This window comes from Glandiceps talaboti, chromosome 5 (genome assembly GCF_964340395.1).
Source record: "Glandiceps talaboti chromosome 5, keGlaTala1.1, whole genome shotgun sequence".
In the NCBI taxonomy this organism is placed as follows: domain Eukaryota; kingdom Metazoa; phylum Hemichordata; class Enteropneusta; family Spengelidae; genus Glandiceps; species Glandiceps talaboti.
In genome coordinates, this window is record NC_135553.1 from 16,313,079 (window position 1) to 16,331,696 (window position 18,618).

At 35.8% G+C, this 18,618-nt stretch overlaps 2 protein-coding genes across 2 annotated transcripts; one reads left to right on the forward strand and one right to left on the reverse strand.

Moving 5' to 3' along the window:
- Positions 1-656: 656 nt before the first annotated feature.
- On the forward strand, positions 657-2,368 carry LOC144435411 (ankyrin repeat domain-containing protein 61-like; the record flags this gene model as incomplete). The annotated part of the gene is made up of 1 exon (XM_078124007.1): positions 657-2,368. A coding segment is annotated over one exon (1,347 nt), but the record flags the coding sequence as incomplete, so codon positions are not given.
- A 1,620-nt stretch (positions 2,369-3,988) lies between these two features.
- On the reverse strand, positions 3,989-17,230 carry LOC144434790 (adenylosuccinate lyase-like). Its single transcript, XM_078123289.1, has 10 exons — positions 17,055-17,230; positions 12,234-12,437; positions 11,335-11,459; positions 10,698-10,916; positions 9,795-9,955; positions 9,304-9,451; positions 8,741-8,831; positions 7,986-8,075; positions 7,464-7,637; positions 3,989-6,917 (listed from the first exon to the last, which is right to left on the reverse strand). The coding sequence occupies exons 1-10, from the start codon at positions 17,130-17,132 to the stop codon at positions 6,831-6,833; spliced, it is 1,377 nt and encodes a 458-aa protein (XP_077979415.1). The 5' UTR covers positions 17,133-17,230; the 3' UTR covers positions 3,989-6,830.
- Between the last annotated feature and the right edge of the window lie 1,388 nt (positions 17,231-18,618).

Consider the following 18,618-nt stretch of genomic DNA (forward strand, 5'->3'; position numbering starts at 1 on the left):
CACATAGCTAGGACAAATATATGAGCACTCATGACACACACAATCATGACATAGGCATACCTACCTACCTACCTACCAACATACATGTACATACATACATACATACATACATACATACATACATACATACATACATATATACATAGACAGACAGAAACTCCAGTCAGGCTTAATTCTGATTACTACATTCAATGTGCATATAGTTTTGGGTGATAAAGTAGCACCTCGATAATAGTCAACAATGAAATATTGTAGAGAAACCCTACTGCGCTCGACATGTTTTCAGCCATTTTGTGGGTTTTCCTGTATGGGTTTATGGACAGTCTCTATTGATGACATCACAAATACCCCAATCTCTGTGTTGACATATACAAAGATTGTTCATCATATTGTATTAATAGACTGATGTTAATGCTCTTTTTTGACAACACCTACATCAACATTCAAGTTTCAGTTTTTATTTTCATTTATTGATATTTCTAGAATGTTGATTTTTTCTGTTTGTTTCAAATTTAAATTCTCATCTGCTCTTGCAGCGTTAGAGAGCTCCTTGCTGGTCAAACCCCAGAGACCCATCAGTGATGGCGGATGAGAGTAATTCTAGTATCGATGATGATATCACAGACGAAGATGAAAGTGACTACGAGATAGATCGAGGGAGAGATATAGTTCCAAAAGAATTGGAACCATTCTTAGATCAGATATCCTTCTTCTATCGAAATTGGGATATGCTGACTGATGATTATCACAAGGATTTAAAGAAAATTTATTACAAAGTACTTGAAGATGATGATAGTGAAAGATTGGAACTGATAATTAAGGAAGGTTTTGGTGCAGATTTTAGTTTTCGGCCCCGCGAGTATCTTGGTTTTGCCAGACATTCTAGCACTATTACAACTCTACGACAGTTTGGTGTCGGTCAGTACGACTTGTCAGCATTACATATTGCTATTGCTCTGTTTTCACCCGATCGTTCAACAAATCGTTGCTTGGAATTACTTCTCCGCTATAAAGCAGAGATTGAAGTTGACTCAGCGATGCCCGATAGAATGGATCCATTGTATATGACATACAAGACTGGTAATATAGAGGGAATGACGTTACTGTTTCAGTACGGTGCAACAGCATGTGACGAGATCTTCATGGACGTCATTCATAAACCTCCAGATGAAAACCGTCTGGAGTTGTTGAAACTGCTTTTTCAGAACTCGGATGCTACATGTATCAACAAGCCTTTTTATCGCTCCAACTGCATCATGTATTTGGCAGCACTGGATCGATTTGAGAAAATCGGATATTTAGAATTGTTGATATCTCTCGGTGCTGACGTGAATGCCACCAATGCTGTCGGCTACACACCAATTTTTGCCGCCGCAAATATGGGAAATTTGTCAGGATTTGAGTTTCTAAGGAAACATGGTTGTCATGTCAATATAGAAACAAGAGATCGATGCAATCCATTGCATTTAGCATACCGCAATGCCATGACTAAGTGTGTACCAACACTTATAGAAATCGTTGATGACATCAATAAGATAGATGCCGCCAATCACACACCGTTAGATTATGCAATGATTTGTGGCCCAGTTTATAACGAAATGGAAACAAGTGGCATGTTCTTTCAGAAATTGAAATCAGACAAATATATCAAATTAATGCTAAATAATGGGGCTGTATTGAATAAATTTGATGAGTCCGATCTGAAAGCATTTTTGAAGCGGTCCCCAAATAATATGCCACTTTTGTGCCTTCTCTTCAATTCATTTCCAAATTGGAGATTCTTAGGCTTCAGAGAGTATCCAGAAGCTCTGGTTAATTGGCACCCTGATGTACATCAACAGGTTTTAGATGTAGGAGACATGCCCCGATCTCTGAAGCATCATTGTCGTCACTGTTTGAGAGTGGCCATGGGACGACAGTACCAAAATGTAGTGAAATCAGCAAATCTACCACAGAGAATTGAAGAGTATTTGCTCTTTGATGACCCCACAAATCTGACTTAGAATATAAGAAGGCTGGAGGGGTTAATAAAGATGTGTTAAGTTATGATAGAGCAAACCCACTGTTTTGATATTACTGCAACTGGTCATGTGTCATCCATCATAGAACAGTTACTGTGTGTAGTTGGTTGACAGTACAATTTTGCTAAAACTTTGATGTGCTCGTTGACTTCAGAGGAACTCAGTAAAGATGTTCCTACTTTTCAATGTTCTCAAATGCAATGAAATCACATGATTAGTTAAAATGATGCGCTTTAACAATGGGATATTATTAAAAGATATGTATGTCTACAGATATGTATTAGAAACTGATATTACAGCCACATAACCATACCATCAATAGTCAGGAATGCCATAGGGTTCTAAGACTGACAGGTTCCCCCCCCCCCCCCGACACAAATTTCATAATTATTGTAATTTTATGAATATGTAAAAATTACCATCTTCTAAAGTAGCATACAAATAATGGCACGAAGTTGAGACAGCTGTGTGTAGTTGTTTGACAGTACAATTTTGCTAAAACTTTGATGTGCTTGTTGACTTCAGAGGAACTCAGTAAAGATGTTCCTACTTTTCAATGTTTTAGTGTGTTTTTCAATTATGTTACAGTTCTCTCATTTGTGAAGGAAGTCTTATTATCAAATATCAGCATATTTTTCAGATAGCAAGTTATGAAAATAACCTACATTTTGGGTAGCAAATACGTCACTGGTAATCCAGCCTTCAGTTTACTCAGATAGATGCAAACTATATCTATTGTTCTTCAATGTCGTAAATTACACAAGTGGGTGATCACAGTCCCTCTGTTGTGCATTCTAATCACCCTGTGATAAACATATTGTAAACATTGGAAGTCCCAAAACAACACTTCAAGTTCATGGAACTCTAAATAAACTAGTTTTCAGAGACACCTCCCTACTGAGACTATAATTAAACCACGTCCATTCAATAGGTTATCACTGTTGTATCAACATGTTGCAACAATAGTTTTAGTTTGTGTCTATCTTAGAAAACCAAAGGCTTAACTACCAGGGCAATAACACAAAGCATAAATGATAATGTAAATATTGTATACTTTACTTGCCTTTACACGATGTGAGAAGAGCCTCTGGCTCAACAATTTAATAAGCAGAAATAAATGAAACCAATTTTGTGTGAACGTGTACATCAATCTTATTCCTCAGCCTGCAACCATGCTTGCCTTGTGCAGAGAAACAACTTATCGGCCCATCCAACAAATAACATATCACCTTATATGATCGTCTTTACACCAAATAGCACTTCGACCAATAGTGCTATGTTGTAAAATAGTGTGATGGGCATTTGAGAGTTTAACGTTCTGGTTCTTATACACAAAAATAAAGAAATTATGATATCTGCAAAGACACTCAGTCTGACTGTCCTCTCATAACTCTTCTACAACTTCCACAATGTAGTTACAACTTCACACATCAGACCGTGGACAAACGGAACCTGTAAACAACTGAACTGGATTAATACCACTTGGCACAACAGGTTGGAAATACAGAAACTGGTACGACATTTCATCATTTAAAAAAGAAAAGTTGTATGGCCACTTTATGTAATATTTCACATTCAAAAACAAATTTCCAGTTCCCCTGGCATTTCATGTACACATAAAACTGTTCTTATCAAACCATGGTGGGTAATACAAGTCTCTGTACTTCCAACCTGCTGTGCCAAGTGTTATTAATCCAATTAATTTGTTTAAGTTTTTCCCTATTTGTAACAGGTTCCATTTGTCCACTGTCTGATGTCGGCAGTTGTACATTAGTGTTCATACATAGCTGCATCTAGCCTGAAAGATCCAGGTGTACCTTCCACTTATATAATGCGCTCTCTCACATGGGTAGCAAGTGGTTACATAAGTGGACCAATGGCTGTACCTTTCACACTAAAGCTGCATCTACTGACCAAAAAAAGGCTGTGTGAATCAAACTACATACCACTGTGAAAGAATGCACATTTTTTATTCTTTGATTATATATGGCATTATCAAAAACATGTCATAATAATGAAACCATGTTAAACTTTGTAAATTTGGTTTTGTCGTTTGATAATACACAATACACCACATTCCGGTTACTGAAGTTTCGATCATTTCTCTGCTAAGCACCACAAGAGGGCGCACTAGATTTGGCAAAGCATAAACACCCACTTTATAAAGTACATGTAATGCATATTTTGATATTCTCCCATCTGGCAAATATACTGTTGTCTTAAATGCTCCAAAGTTCGATAAAGAAAGAGTTTAGTCCTGTCAGCCGTCAGATTGTTAAATCAATGCTAAGGTGTATTTGTTTAGTTTGCCATTGTTCTTACTCGCCCTTTTCAGGGATTTTATGCATATTGTTTTTATTTATTCTGTTGTGAGCTGTACACTATGTATCCTTTGAGGACTAATGAATGAATAATAATAATAATAATACCTGAGGGCTAAAATTTTCTCCTGGCTACTGGTTGCATGAAGCTTGAAATGAAATGTAAGTGTAAGAAATCTGAATGTTCTGAAAAGAGCATTACAATAGTGATTAGGCATGTTTTGATCACTGGTAGTCACTATTATTATTAGTAGTAGTATTTTGAGAACATAGAGAATGAGTGGTAACTAAGTGTCTGTTGTCTTTACACTACAATACTCTACTCAAATTAAATCTGGCCTTCACTTCCTGTCAAAAAAATGACTTGCGAACAGCACTCCTAGTGGCCAAAACAAGAAATCTTTTATCTTTCCTATAACCGGAATATAGCGTATTGAGTGGTTGGTGTACTTACAAACATACAGGAATCTATACTCTGTTTTACACCATGTGCCAATGCCAACCACATAGTAGTAGTTTTAATAAAATTGGTTACGACATCAACATAATAACAATATATATGTTATTGGCAAAACTATAAAATGTCACTATTTCGTAGACATTTTAGAAATTGCATCTACTTGGCATGATTAGTATTAATTACATTTCTTCACCTATTCCAACAATATTTACTGATAACAGCGTTTCCTAGGATACAAGTACTTGTCTCTATTTTACATTACTAATGCGGTAAACACTCATGAGTGATGGTGTCCATTTCAAAACTAAAATAAATAATTAAAAGAAAGAGAAAAGTGTAAACATTGTTACTTTTGTGAGAAGAAACTAACAGAAACAGCAGGCAGCATTTAGTTCTATTTTAATGGTAAAATCTATCAAGCATAGAAGAAACATAATCATGGGCCAACAGTATTGACTGACTCACAGAAGAATTGATTATCAACCTGCAATATAGTCTAACATGTGGGCTTGGTTTCTACGACCTCTCTCTCGGCCATATAGTGAATATGACTTTCTCTAGCATGACATTCCATTCTTATCACCACCGAACGAGCAACAGAAGTTTAATGCTATTTGGAGCATTGATATAAACATAATGATATTATCACGTCTCGTGTGACTTACTTTAAGACTGGAGTTTGAGTTTGTAGTCAACTAAACGAAGTAACCAATTACAACTGCCTGTCAGTGTGTGATGGATTATTACTGACACATGCTTTTCACCGTTTCCCCAGCAGGAGATTTAACTAGATTTTTGGTACAATTTGTCCATTTCACTATATGTGGAGAGAGAGATAATAGAAAACAACCACATGTATAGTTTCTAGACTATCTAAACCCATGCAGCAGGACAGGCAGCACCCCATTTTGTCAGTGAAAAATCATAAGTTTGGAGCCATGTCCATATTCCATTTACTTCCTGTTGGGTGCAGTACTCAGTACAGACTAGTAACGAAAGAATAGATGTTGCAACACCTGTCAATGGTACTGGTAAGAGGTGCAGCTTTGAGCTCAGCAACTGATAACATTTCTGATCACTTCACTATCAGTACAAATGGACAGTATGGAGCACTTCCTGTTCTGCTATTAAAGTCATGCAACAAGAAAACACAAAAGCATAAGTTATCTTTCCCTCAATTGAATCACATCTTCTTGAGATGACAGTGAGAGATTACTGTGTTCCATTTGTCAAAACTACTACAGCTACTGGGATATAAAAATTACATTACACATATTACAGAAATCAGACCTGGCTTCCCAAAATGCACTGTCTCGATTTCCACACCAAGACTTGGAGGTGCCTAGAATAGCAACTAGCTTCTTCTAACAACTTGCAATTTCTAGGCTGTGGTGCTCTCACCTGCCATCATATAAATAAATTCCTAAACTTATAAACAATACATGACTGCAAATAGACAAACAGTTAAATACCACTACAAGTTTATTTGCATACTAGTTGTGTGGTGACACCATCTTACATAGTGAAATTTAAAATTTTGAATTCGAGTTTTGCACAACTTTTTACATTACACATATCAGTATTTGTAATATGAGTACACATGTTGATACCGTATATCGTCAGTATTATTACACCACCTTTTTATATATGAAAATTATGGCAATTTCCAAAAAATATACTTGTGCACAGAAAGATGTAAAATTGCAGGAAAAGAAGTAATCTTGGCCATATAGGCAACTATCTTGTTTCTTATGCTAAAAGCTATGACAGACTACTATGCATTACATGTACTTGACAGAGACAAGTGCATCTCTATTTTCTGTATCTCCACCGAAGCCCACATCAATCCCCTCCCAGACGACATCATCCCCATATCTTAAATTGCCAAGCCTCAAAAGAAATCTATATAACCAGGAGGAACACTGCTGAACATCTTATTGAGGAGGACAATATAACAAATGTCTCCCATTTATGATTCATTCAAAGCATTTTGTTTCCACTCCTCACACTGCATCGAACGATGCTCCACTATAAATGAAGTTCTGCAATTTCATCTAACCAATGGGCAAATGGCTTCAATGCTGGTTTCACTTCCTCTTCTAAGAAACGTGTGACCTGAAATTCGAAATATACGAGTGAGTGACTTCGTAACTTTCAGCCAACAATTCAATCACGCACGCACGCACGTACGCACACACACACACACACATACACACACACACACACAGACACACACACACTTAATATTACATATATACCATGTGTATGAAAATTTCAGGCCTCTATGTTGTTGGCTCCAGAAAATATGTAGTTTTGTTGACATCAAAACAATTGTACTTTCCTACATATTTTATGAGACGTTGTTGACACTGCTGGTGAAACCATGATTTATATGCCATGGTTGTTGACTATGAACAGGAATACAATGTTTTGCTCTTCAATATGGAGCTTTGACAATTACAAAATAAAACAATAATGTCTGATGTATGGTTTCTACAGGTATTGTGACACTATCTACTATCACCGTGGCTTGACTTGGAATTCTTATCTAAGCAGAAAGGTTCTCAGAAATTGCAAAGATGACCTGTGCTGCCTGTTTCCTTATTCAGACAGAATACCAAGCCAAGGAAGGATACATCTACAGAGTTGGTGGACTGTTACCTGATCAGATGATTTGCCAGTAAAGGTAGTTGGATCTAGGAGTTTATCCAACTGGTGTTTCACAGGCGAGAAGAATGGTGATTTTCTTATTCTCTCCACAAGATCGTTCTCACCACCCTCCTTTACTTTGGCACCGGCTAGTTGTGATAAAACACGGATTTGTTCATGACATTCCTACAGAAATACACACATACTATTAGTTAAATAACTGTGCATTCATCAGATTTATTCCAAAGATTACAGACACTGTACTTGCTAAGTTACACGGTCAATTCTAACTGTGGTTTGGGCCAACGTTTACAAATATATGTCAATGAGGAATAAATAGTTGAGATTAAGAACATAATGCACTTTCATTCGACGACTGTCCCAAAACATGTTTTTACTAATTCGTAAGTCTTGTGGTATGACCCCTGACCTCTTACTAACACCAAACAACAATCTCCCTGTTTTACACATTGGTAAAGAAAGAATGATTTAGAATTTGTACACAAAATGTAGAACAAGAAAGATTATACAAACCTGTCTATTACCACCAGCTTTTACCATTGCCATGATAATATTTTCTGTTGCCATGAAGGGTAATTCTTGACGAATATGTTTCTCTATCACCTGGAAGATTTAAAGTCCAAACAGGTTCATAAAAATCACATCAGAGATATATAATTTATTTTCTCTTTTCCAGCTCTAATATGTCAAATTTCAAAAAATAAAATTACCCATACTCCAAGTTCATTTTGTCAATATATGGAAATTGACGTAGTTACAGCACTGCTCAAATAAGGAATATGACATGCATCGAGTACACTTTGTCTAAATATGGAAAGTGACTTGGTTACAGCACTGCTCAAATATGGAATAAGACATAACCCAAGTACATTTTGTCCAAACGTGGAAAGTGACTTGGTTACAGCACTTCTCAAATATGGAATAAGAATAAGACTTCCTGAGTACACTTTGTCCAAGGGACAAACAGTTTTTTTATGATGATAATGATGTCACATGGGGTATAAAAGTACCATTTCACCCCAAATACATTTAGATCTGGGTTAATACAAAGTGGTGATTCTACTAATTTTTTAGGGACTGTCATCAACAACTTTTGCACCATTATTGGGTTAAATAAATAGTTCACATGTTGAATAAGGACTCTTCTCTACACTACACTACAGAAGTATGGAAAACCTACATCACAGAGGATCGTAATACTTATAACCTTGCTTTTGTTATTTCTATTGGATAACTAACTAAACTGATGATGTCATCTTTACACTCACCTTTGGATAGACTACTAAACCTTCAGAGACATTTTGTAAAGTGTTGAGAAGTATATCAGCTGTGAGGAAAGCCTCTGGTAGGGAGATACGTCTGTGAAATACAAATTTTGTAAAGTATTAAAGGAGTATATATCAGCTGTGAGGAAAGCCTCTGGTAGGGAGATACGTCTGTGAAATACAAGTAAAAGGTTGTCTTATGTTGGCAAGGCATAGTACATATTGATTCACAAATATGAGGGCAGACTATGTTCGGGTACCAAATAATAAATTTCATGACAGTACAAAAAGGGATGGAAATCTTATATGAGAATGATGATGATTGTGGTGGCGAGTGTAGTGATGGTGATCACGATGATGATGATGGTGGGGGTGGTGATGGTGGTGGTAGTGGTGGTGGTGGTGGTGGTGGTGTTAAGTGTGGTGGTGATGATGGTGGTGGTGTTGGTGTTGGTGTTGGTGGTGGTGGTGGTAGCGGTGGTGGTGGAGGTGGTGGTAGCGGTGGTGGTGGTAATGGTGGTAAGGATAATAATGGTGATGATAATGACATGTTAGACATGACTCACCGATTGGCACTATCATCCAATGTTCTTTCGAACCATTGGACCGACATTGTATGTAGTGGATCCTGAATCAAACACATTAGATGACGAGCCAATGAACAACACCTCTCACATCGCATTGGGTTACGTTTGTATGGCATTGCACTGGAACCTGCATATCAAATCAAAACTAAATGAACATCTCACATTGCATTGGGTTATGTTTGTATGGCACTGAACTGGAACATGCATATCAAATCAAAACTAAGTGAACATCTAACATCACATTGGTTTAAAATTTGTGCAGCATTGCACTGGAACCTACATTGAGATAATTTTGCATGCAATTATGTGGTTTGAAGTATGATATGCACTTGCAGTGTATGAAAAGGTTATTCAGAAAGTACAAGTGGGCTTTGAACTCTTGTTATTTAGCTCAGGGAGAAGACTGGAAAGTTATGGAAACATCATCGAGATAGTCATGGAAATATGACAAAAGAATGAAATACACATACCAATTTGGTCCTTCTCAAATGGTTCTTCTACTTCCTTGAGGTTAGCCAGTAAACGGATATCAGTACATAGTTTATGTACAGTGCCACCTAGACTAGCTAGGGCTGCAAGGACATCAAAGTCAACCTTTCTACTGTATGTTTGACCTGTCACTAGATACGCTCTGAAACATGCAATGAAGAAAATTATGTCAGAACAATGTTTTTGGAGTCTGTTGCTGTAGAAGTTCTTTTGACTGATTGATTGCTTGATTGCTTGATTGCTTGATTGATTGATTGATTGATTGATTGATTGATTGATTAAATAAAGTTGCTAGATCAATTTTCAAAACTGGCAATTCATTCATGCAATCCCATCTGATGGGATTTTGAACACCATCTGTGTGACAGCGGTGACAAAGGGAACTTTTGATGGTGTTTTTATTTTTTCTTGTTACAAGCATTTCACCATATTGGGTTATTACAACTAATCATCTAAAAAATTCAGCCTACTATTTCATATCATCTACAACTGCTGACATTGAAGCATTGATGAACGGAATCTGTTAGAAGCAGGGAAACTAGACAGCTGAATTGGATTATTAACACTTGGCACATTATGTTGGAAGTATTATATTACATTCCATCATTTGATAAGAACAGTTTTATGGCCACTTTACATAATAGTTCATGTTCACAAACAAATTTGAAGTTCCTTTGCCATTTCATGTACACTTAAAGAGGCCATAAACTTGTTCTTATCAAACCATGAAAAGTAATACAAGTCTGCTGTTTCAACATGCTGTGCCAAGTGTTATTAATACAAGTTTACTTTCCCTGTTTGTGACAAGTTCCCTTTGTCCATGGTCTGATGTCAGCAGTTGTACACGTGTAGCAAACTTTGTAGAATACTCATTGGATACTTACTGTTTAAATCCTGCCATTTCAGTCACCAATCTGTCTAAGACATCAACTTTCTCAGGATTGCCTTCAAACAAGGCAAGAAAACTAGCCTGGGTACCAGTAGTTCCTTTTACGCCTCTAAACTTCAAGTCGTCCCTAGCTCTACACAGGTTTCTAAGATCCATACACAGGTCACTCACCCATAAGCATGCCCTTTTACCAACAGTTGTTAACTGAGCTGGTCTGTAAGGTACAACAAAACATCACAGGTAACATACAATCATGTACAGCAGTGACAAGCAACACATACCCAACCCACAGACATGCCCTATTACCAACAATAGTAGCTGGTCTGTAAAGTATGACAAAACATCACAAGTAAATATATACATATATATATATCACAATACTGTCTGGAATGAATATCAATATTATGAATATTAATGACTGACCAACACTCCCTTTTCAGTGGGGAGAACACTGGATGTGATAATTCAAGAACAGGTCAGTAGCTGGATGTTATAGGACCATATTCTAGATATGAATGGACTTGATATTTATACTACAATTGTCGATATTTCTATTCAAATCAATGGAATGACTTCAAACATTTGATTTACTAAGCTATTTAATTTTTTGTAACATAAGAAATGATACCTACTGATAATGTGTATATCCAAGAGTTGGTAGTGATTTGTATTCATCGGCAAACACTGCTAATCTCTGTATACAACGTGCCAGTTTAGGTAGAAGTATATGCAAGGCATCCTTCATTACAATCAAATCCTGTTGGGGAGACGATACACATTTTAATGTGTGATTGCTATTTTTGCAAAGAATGGGACAGGTACCAGTGTTCTCTATGGAAATTCAGTTTACACATTGGATAATGATATGTTAGTTACTGTAATGTTTATGCTACCTGTTTATGTTACCTGTAGTGTGTTAGTTATGACAGTTAGTACAAAACATCTATCCAAGTTCAAAAGTCATTCTCACTCAGACTGGAAGTCTACCTGACTGTGGTTTGTACTAAGAATGGGACAGGAAAAGAGTATGTACATTTGTATATCATATGTACACACTTTTTTTTACTATTGGAAACAACCAGAGGACTCAACCAAAATTAAGGTACCACATATAAGAAACAATTTCATCTCCTTGTGATCTTTCTACTAGGTTCTAAAACCTTACTAAAAACACTGACCCATTGCTTTACTCAGTCTTGTAAATCTGCAGTAAGGTATGTGAGTATAATTACTGAGCACTTTTCTGTTTTCTATGGCATACAATGTAGGTATCATCTATGCCTATGGTTCTTATATAAATTTTTCTACAAAATTCAGGTATACCGTATTACACAACAGAATGTGAACTTGAACCTGGTGCTTCCAAAATCAACATTTCGGACGATTTTAAAGTTTTTCAGATTAACCAGCAAATTTAAACATCATATCAGACATCAGGAGTGGAGTGCTCTCCTGAATAACAAACCAGTCACTGATCTACTCGTACAGTTTGAAAGCTTCAATCTACAGGATCCAATTGCGATTCCCTTACCGTATTATCACCAACATAGCAGGATGTAGCTCCTAGATGGATAATAGGTGCTGCTTTAGGACAATAGTGGGCAAAGGTATAAACATGAGCCATCACATCATGTCGTCGTTTCTTCTCCTCTTGATTTGCCATCTCAAAATCTATGTTTTCAATGTTAGACTCCATCTCTTTGATCTGTTCATCACTGATATCCAAACCAAGTGTCTGTAGGTAAGGAGGGGAAAATGCATCTTTATCAAGACATAGAATACAATGATGTCAACATGGTTTGCATACATGTTCATGTAAATCCAAACATTCAAAGGAATTTCCTTTAAGAATTTGCCATTGAACAATCTGCATGTTGTACGATAGCTTCAGGAAATTTCTCAACCTTGCAACGTCATGATATGGTGCCCTCTGTGGTCAGATACAAAACATGAATTGAAAATGGTGACCGACATAATATGTCTAGTCTGTAAGGTACGCCGTGATGGGACACCCTCACACATCGGCCAACCCCTACCAAGTGTGAGAGGAGGCAGGTGAGGGCGAAACATCACGACGTATCTTACAGTCTATCATATGTCTTGCAACTGGCAAAATCGCAAATTAATTTTCATAAATCACAATTATTAAAATCTGGCCAAATTGATGGGATTATTATGTTACACACAGGGTATGATGTCAAGTACATAGATATGTCCTCAAATGTTTAAACAGTTTTATCAATCCCTAACAAATAACTTTTATTCTTCATATTTCTTTCTTACAGCTGATTAACAGAAAACAGTCAATATAGCAAGGTTTAGAGTCTAGTCTGTGCAAGGAAAAAGTCTGCAATTAGTTTGTCGAGAATTGCCATAGATTGATGAGTTACATTGTTGTTGGGATGACATTCCAATAGTTCACTGGAAAGATTGTAAGAAGGGCAAGTCAGAAAAAGTCGACCCAAAAATACCTTTTACTCATTCAACATAAATAGTGCCATTTCTCTCATTACAATTTCTATACACTCTATTAAACCACTATTTGGTGGAGTACAGATTCTTTTCTAATGACTGACATGCCATTACGATGGCTTGAAGGCAATAGTTTTTTGGATGTGAACAACACAATTGTGTATCAATAAAAGTTTGGTATATTCATACCAGAGTACCCTATTCATAATACAAACTACCAACTTCAATCTAACAATAGGGACAACAATAGCTGGGCTATGTTTAGATGAACATAAAAAGCCTCTGTTTAAGAATTCTGAAAGCCCTTTTTTACTTTCTTTGTGGTGTCAAACATGATTAACTCCAAGGCAGCTATGCTCTACTTCCTCTATTGTACCAAATATAATACAAAGAAATCAAATTATTGCTTTCCCCCAGGCCCATAACTTATACTTTGAATTTCAATGGAAATAAATGATCGATATACAGTACTTACATAATCATTTGGTTTACCTTTTTTCTTTCTTTGTTTATATCAATTTTTGGAGTATTTTTCCAACATTAAAAAATATAACTAACATGTGTTATGAAATAAATAATCTTTAAAGGGCCTTGTGTCAAGCCGTAGTCATCTTGGATGTACATATGTATCAGTGAAGCCATAAGGATTTAATACTAGTATATACTATATAGGATTACTGTTTTGTTCTCGACCACCTTTTTCTATAGCTTTCCCTGACAACTGTTTTTCACACCTAAATTTCAATAATCCTAATCCAAAGTGGGCCTTTAAACATGTGACTGTAGCCCCCTCCCCATTGGTAAACAGAAATAATTATTTACAACATGTTTTATGTATACTGTGTGTGAACTCAGTGTCAGCTATTACAATGAAGCACCTATGCTTTGTTCACATCTAAGTATCCCTTTGTTTTTTAGTATCTTCCTATTGTTTTCTACAGGATGAATGACAATATTATAGAGACATGGTGGCAACTACATTCAGTATACTGGTAAACAGCTGAGGAAATTTCATTTGACTGCCATGCAATGCTAGGATACCATTGTTAAGCTTGTAGTCCATTCATTATTTTTTTTTTTTTTGAAATGCTGAGAAAACTCAAATGAAGAGAAGGATCACTGAACACACACATGTGGGTAGTACACACATTGTAAATGATTTACAAGTGGTAAATAAAGCTATGAGACAGAATGAATGGTGTTGACACTGGACAAATACCAAATCATAACAAACAACAGTGTGTTTGAACATATATAGATGAGAACCACATAATTCTCACTGGGATGCATGATACAGGTATCCGTGGGGTTTTTTTGCTAAGGTTGGGTAACCCTGGTAACAGAAGGGGTAAAAGTGGCACAGTTTCCCATACAATCTTAGCATCTACCATCATGTACAGGAATCCCAGTAAAATGACTAGAGAACCCTGGTAGATTTTTACGTGCATGTTTTATACTTTGGTTCACTGTGATCACATTGATAAATAATTCCAGCCATTATTCTGCAATTTACTTCACTAGGTTGATAACCTCTCACAACAGTGATTCAACTTTTGACATTGTCATGGAAGCCATATTGAATTTTTGTACAAACACGTTAATTTTGCAGTCTTTCCTATTATTATAAACTAAATGTTTGGCACATTTTGAGGTTTAATTTGTCACTTTTTTTTTAGTTTATTTCATTCTGCTTAAATTATGTCTTCAATATTTTTTTAAAATACAAAAAATACCATGAAATTATGATTGAAATTGTGTGATATTTGACATCTTCTACACCATTATGACTGAACTCAATGAAAGTAGTGAATTTACAGAATTTTTTTTTTTTAAATCAGTATTCTTACGTTTAATTCGTACCAAACACCTCACACATTGTATTGTGTTGGTACCTTTATTTCTAATCACAGCTGTGTATATATGTGTGTATGCTATCAAACTCATTGCTTGCGTTCAGATCAGTGTTGCTTAGTTATTGGCTATTCAGCAGCTCAATTAAAATGTAAATATCCAGTATGGCAGTATACATGTACATTATACATTCCTATGGCCTTTCACATTGTAGCTACTAGTTCCATCAAACATAGCTAACTAAACCTGTATTCATATCTATTTACATTTATTCTACTTCGGCATAATAAAAAAAAATGTGTGTTTCCAATAACCCGACCAACCCTAGTTCAACCGACCATAAACATTTGTTAAACAAAAAGATACGAAATTCTTTGTCTTCTTGACCTTCATGTAAATCATTTTCTTTCCCCAGTGATGTCTGTACACATTTCATCAAACTATCACAGAAGGGGTATTGTGAGACATTTCATTTGGTTTTGGGTCGAAGCAATTATTTTTCAAAAATAAAAACATTTAAAAAGATACAATAAAATAAAATAAAATCTCGACCTTTTCTTTGAAAACACACGATTACTTTTTTTTCATTTCTTATGTATGGTGACTCATTTATACACATATTTTATGTCATACTTTTTCCAACAATTCCTTCCAGTCAAAATCTTACCATCTAATTTCAATTACTTTAGAAATTAACACCCCCCCCCCCCCCACCCATGTTCAATTTATGTGTTGGTATAGCCAGAAAATCAATAGAGACCAAATGTATAGATCAAATACTAGCAGAGCCTACACAATGTTGTACATGTAGTTTGTATCATGATTACCATGGCAACCAGACAGCTGTAGCCAAACATTGCTTTCCCATAGCTCTATGTGCATGTGCATACATACATGTATGTACTTAAAACAGGTGCTTCACACAATTCATCATATTTGCTCACTGCAATTTGACTTTGCAGGTTTGAGATGTTTCCAACTCATCTTCAAAAATTATACAACACATTACCATTAGAGCAGTCTAATGTTGAAGTGAAGTGAAGGGTAGATTTATGAAAAATTATCCTGGTCTCAACGATGTGTACTGTATGATGTACTTGTGTATCAAATCAGTTAAATTTCTATTTCAAATATTTTCAAACAACAAAATTGCTAAATCTAGAATCAAATTAGGTATACTAAAATATAAAGTTACCCTGACAATGATAGGTATTACTGCAATAGAATTTATAAATCTCCACTGACACATACAAAAGATTTTTTTTTCAAAAAAAGAAAATCATTTGAAAAAAATGACAAGCTAGAATAAATTAAAACAAAAAACTTTTCTTGTTGTATATCTATATTTGAATAATAAAACATAATATTATAATATTGTATTTTTACAAAATGTTGAGAATGTGAAATGACATGACGTACATCATGTACAATTTATAGAATGTGAGCTTCTTGTTCTAAAGTTGTATTTAGTCATCAACAAAAATATAAAATAACAAACAGAAATAAGTGGGCTATAATATGTACAAATGTATGTACGATGATATCTGAATATGTATATGTATTATCAATTCATTATTGTTTAAATGTCCCATCTACAGTACATGTAGTAATATAGTCGACACAATAGCATTTTGCTATTCATTACTTACATCACAATGTAAATTTAAAAAAAAAAAAACATATACAATTTTACATTTACACAGGGAAATATTAAAATTGTTATCATGAAATAACAACGCTATTTGCAGGTGTTAATGATATTATAATTTGAGTTTTACTAGCCTTGAACCTTGAATATTATCCTCGTGCACATATCTATCTGTCAATGTATGTTCTGTACTACTACAGTACTACTAGCTGGAGGTAGCCCACAATGACAATATGACTCAACTCTCAGTGCCGCGTGAATTCACACGGTAGTTATGATGTACGTAACTTCTCAACAGATTTCTGTGTACATGGTGGGTATCGACAACTGAAAACATTGTACGAATGACACCGGACAACGTGCACAACTCGTGTAACTTACCTGTTGGGCCTTCGCTAACCACAGCCACAATCTGCGCCACGTTGTGAACTTTTTGATTTCACTGAAATTAAAAGCCATTTCAGAACTGGCATATCTAGCCACAAGGGGTGACCGATATTTAGATAGTTCTTCCCTATCATAGTCGCCTCCATCCGGAGATGCAGCAACTCGTATTGCCGCCATTTTGCGATTTGTTGTGGTGATTGAATTGCGCATGCGCTATAATCAACAGACGACAAGATCTAGACGACAATATGCAGTCAAATGAGAAAGAAATTTTATGTTCAGACATCGAGAGAATTTTATTATACATCGGTGGGGAAATCGTCGCGTTTTGTGCGTGCACTTCTTCAACAGTTCACTAAGGTTTCATTTCCCTTTATGTTTCTATTCCTTTTATTTCCTTCGGCTTCCTTTGTTCCCCGTCTCACTCACAATGATAGTTTCACAAGACAATTTATACTCACACAGTCGAAAAATTGAAAAGCTAACTGATGACGTCTCATCAGCAGGGATTCGTTTCCATTTGGGGGGGGGGGGGATTCAAATGACCCTATAAGCTTAGTCCGTGAATTGAACATGATTCATTCTCGAAACATTGACAGCTGCTTATACTCGATAAATCAAATCAAAATTATTTTTGTGTCCGCACCAAAAATCAGCGCCCTCAACGACGATCATGATTTCAATCTGTACTGCTTATCATCGGCCACTGATTAACATATACAATGTCTAATTATTGATATTGTAACAATATTCAGTGGATATATATCGTGATCGAAAATGATACTCAGTTACAAACAGTACCGTTATAACATGGCGACAGATTCCAAAAACAGAGCTTTCTCTCAACCATTTCCACTTGCCACTACTATCTTCAGACTTAATTTAACCACCAATTAACAAATACAATGGGGGGTTTTTTTTAATGAGTAACTGACCAATTTTTAGTGAATATATCTTTGGTTATTTATGAAACAAAATCTCTTGCATCTAGTGCAGATTTAATGAATCGGATAAACATGTCTTTCTAAAATGTGTTTTCAAATCGAGGATAACTGAACAAACATTTGTATGTGCTCACAGTAGGTCTTACAGTAAAATGGGATAGTGATAATTTCGGGTACAAAAAGGTTTAATTTTGATTACGCATCCCATTCTTAGCTGCAGAGGTTGCTAGCCAACATTGACAGTCTCTGAATAGTAAAAGAGGGTTGAGTTGTTGTTGTTGTTTTGGGTTTTTTTTAGAAACAAAGCTATTATGTATGTACTATAGGTTGAACAATAGACTGAAACTAGTATTCAACGTTGTTTCCGCTTTCCACTAAATTTGTACAGTGGGTTACATAAGCAGAAATTACAGCAACAGCGACAATGGACAGCTTCCGATCGGCGGAATGTAAACGGACTTCAAAGGGATGAAACGGACGACGAATTTTTCATTAAAAGTCCAAATGAATACTGGTGGACTATTGCTTCATATGTTACCCGAACTATTTTATCATTATATTATACACGGGTTGCATTGGTTGATAATGTTCATGCATAATATCTTAGATAGAGT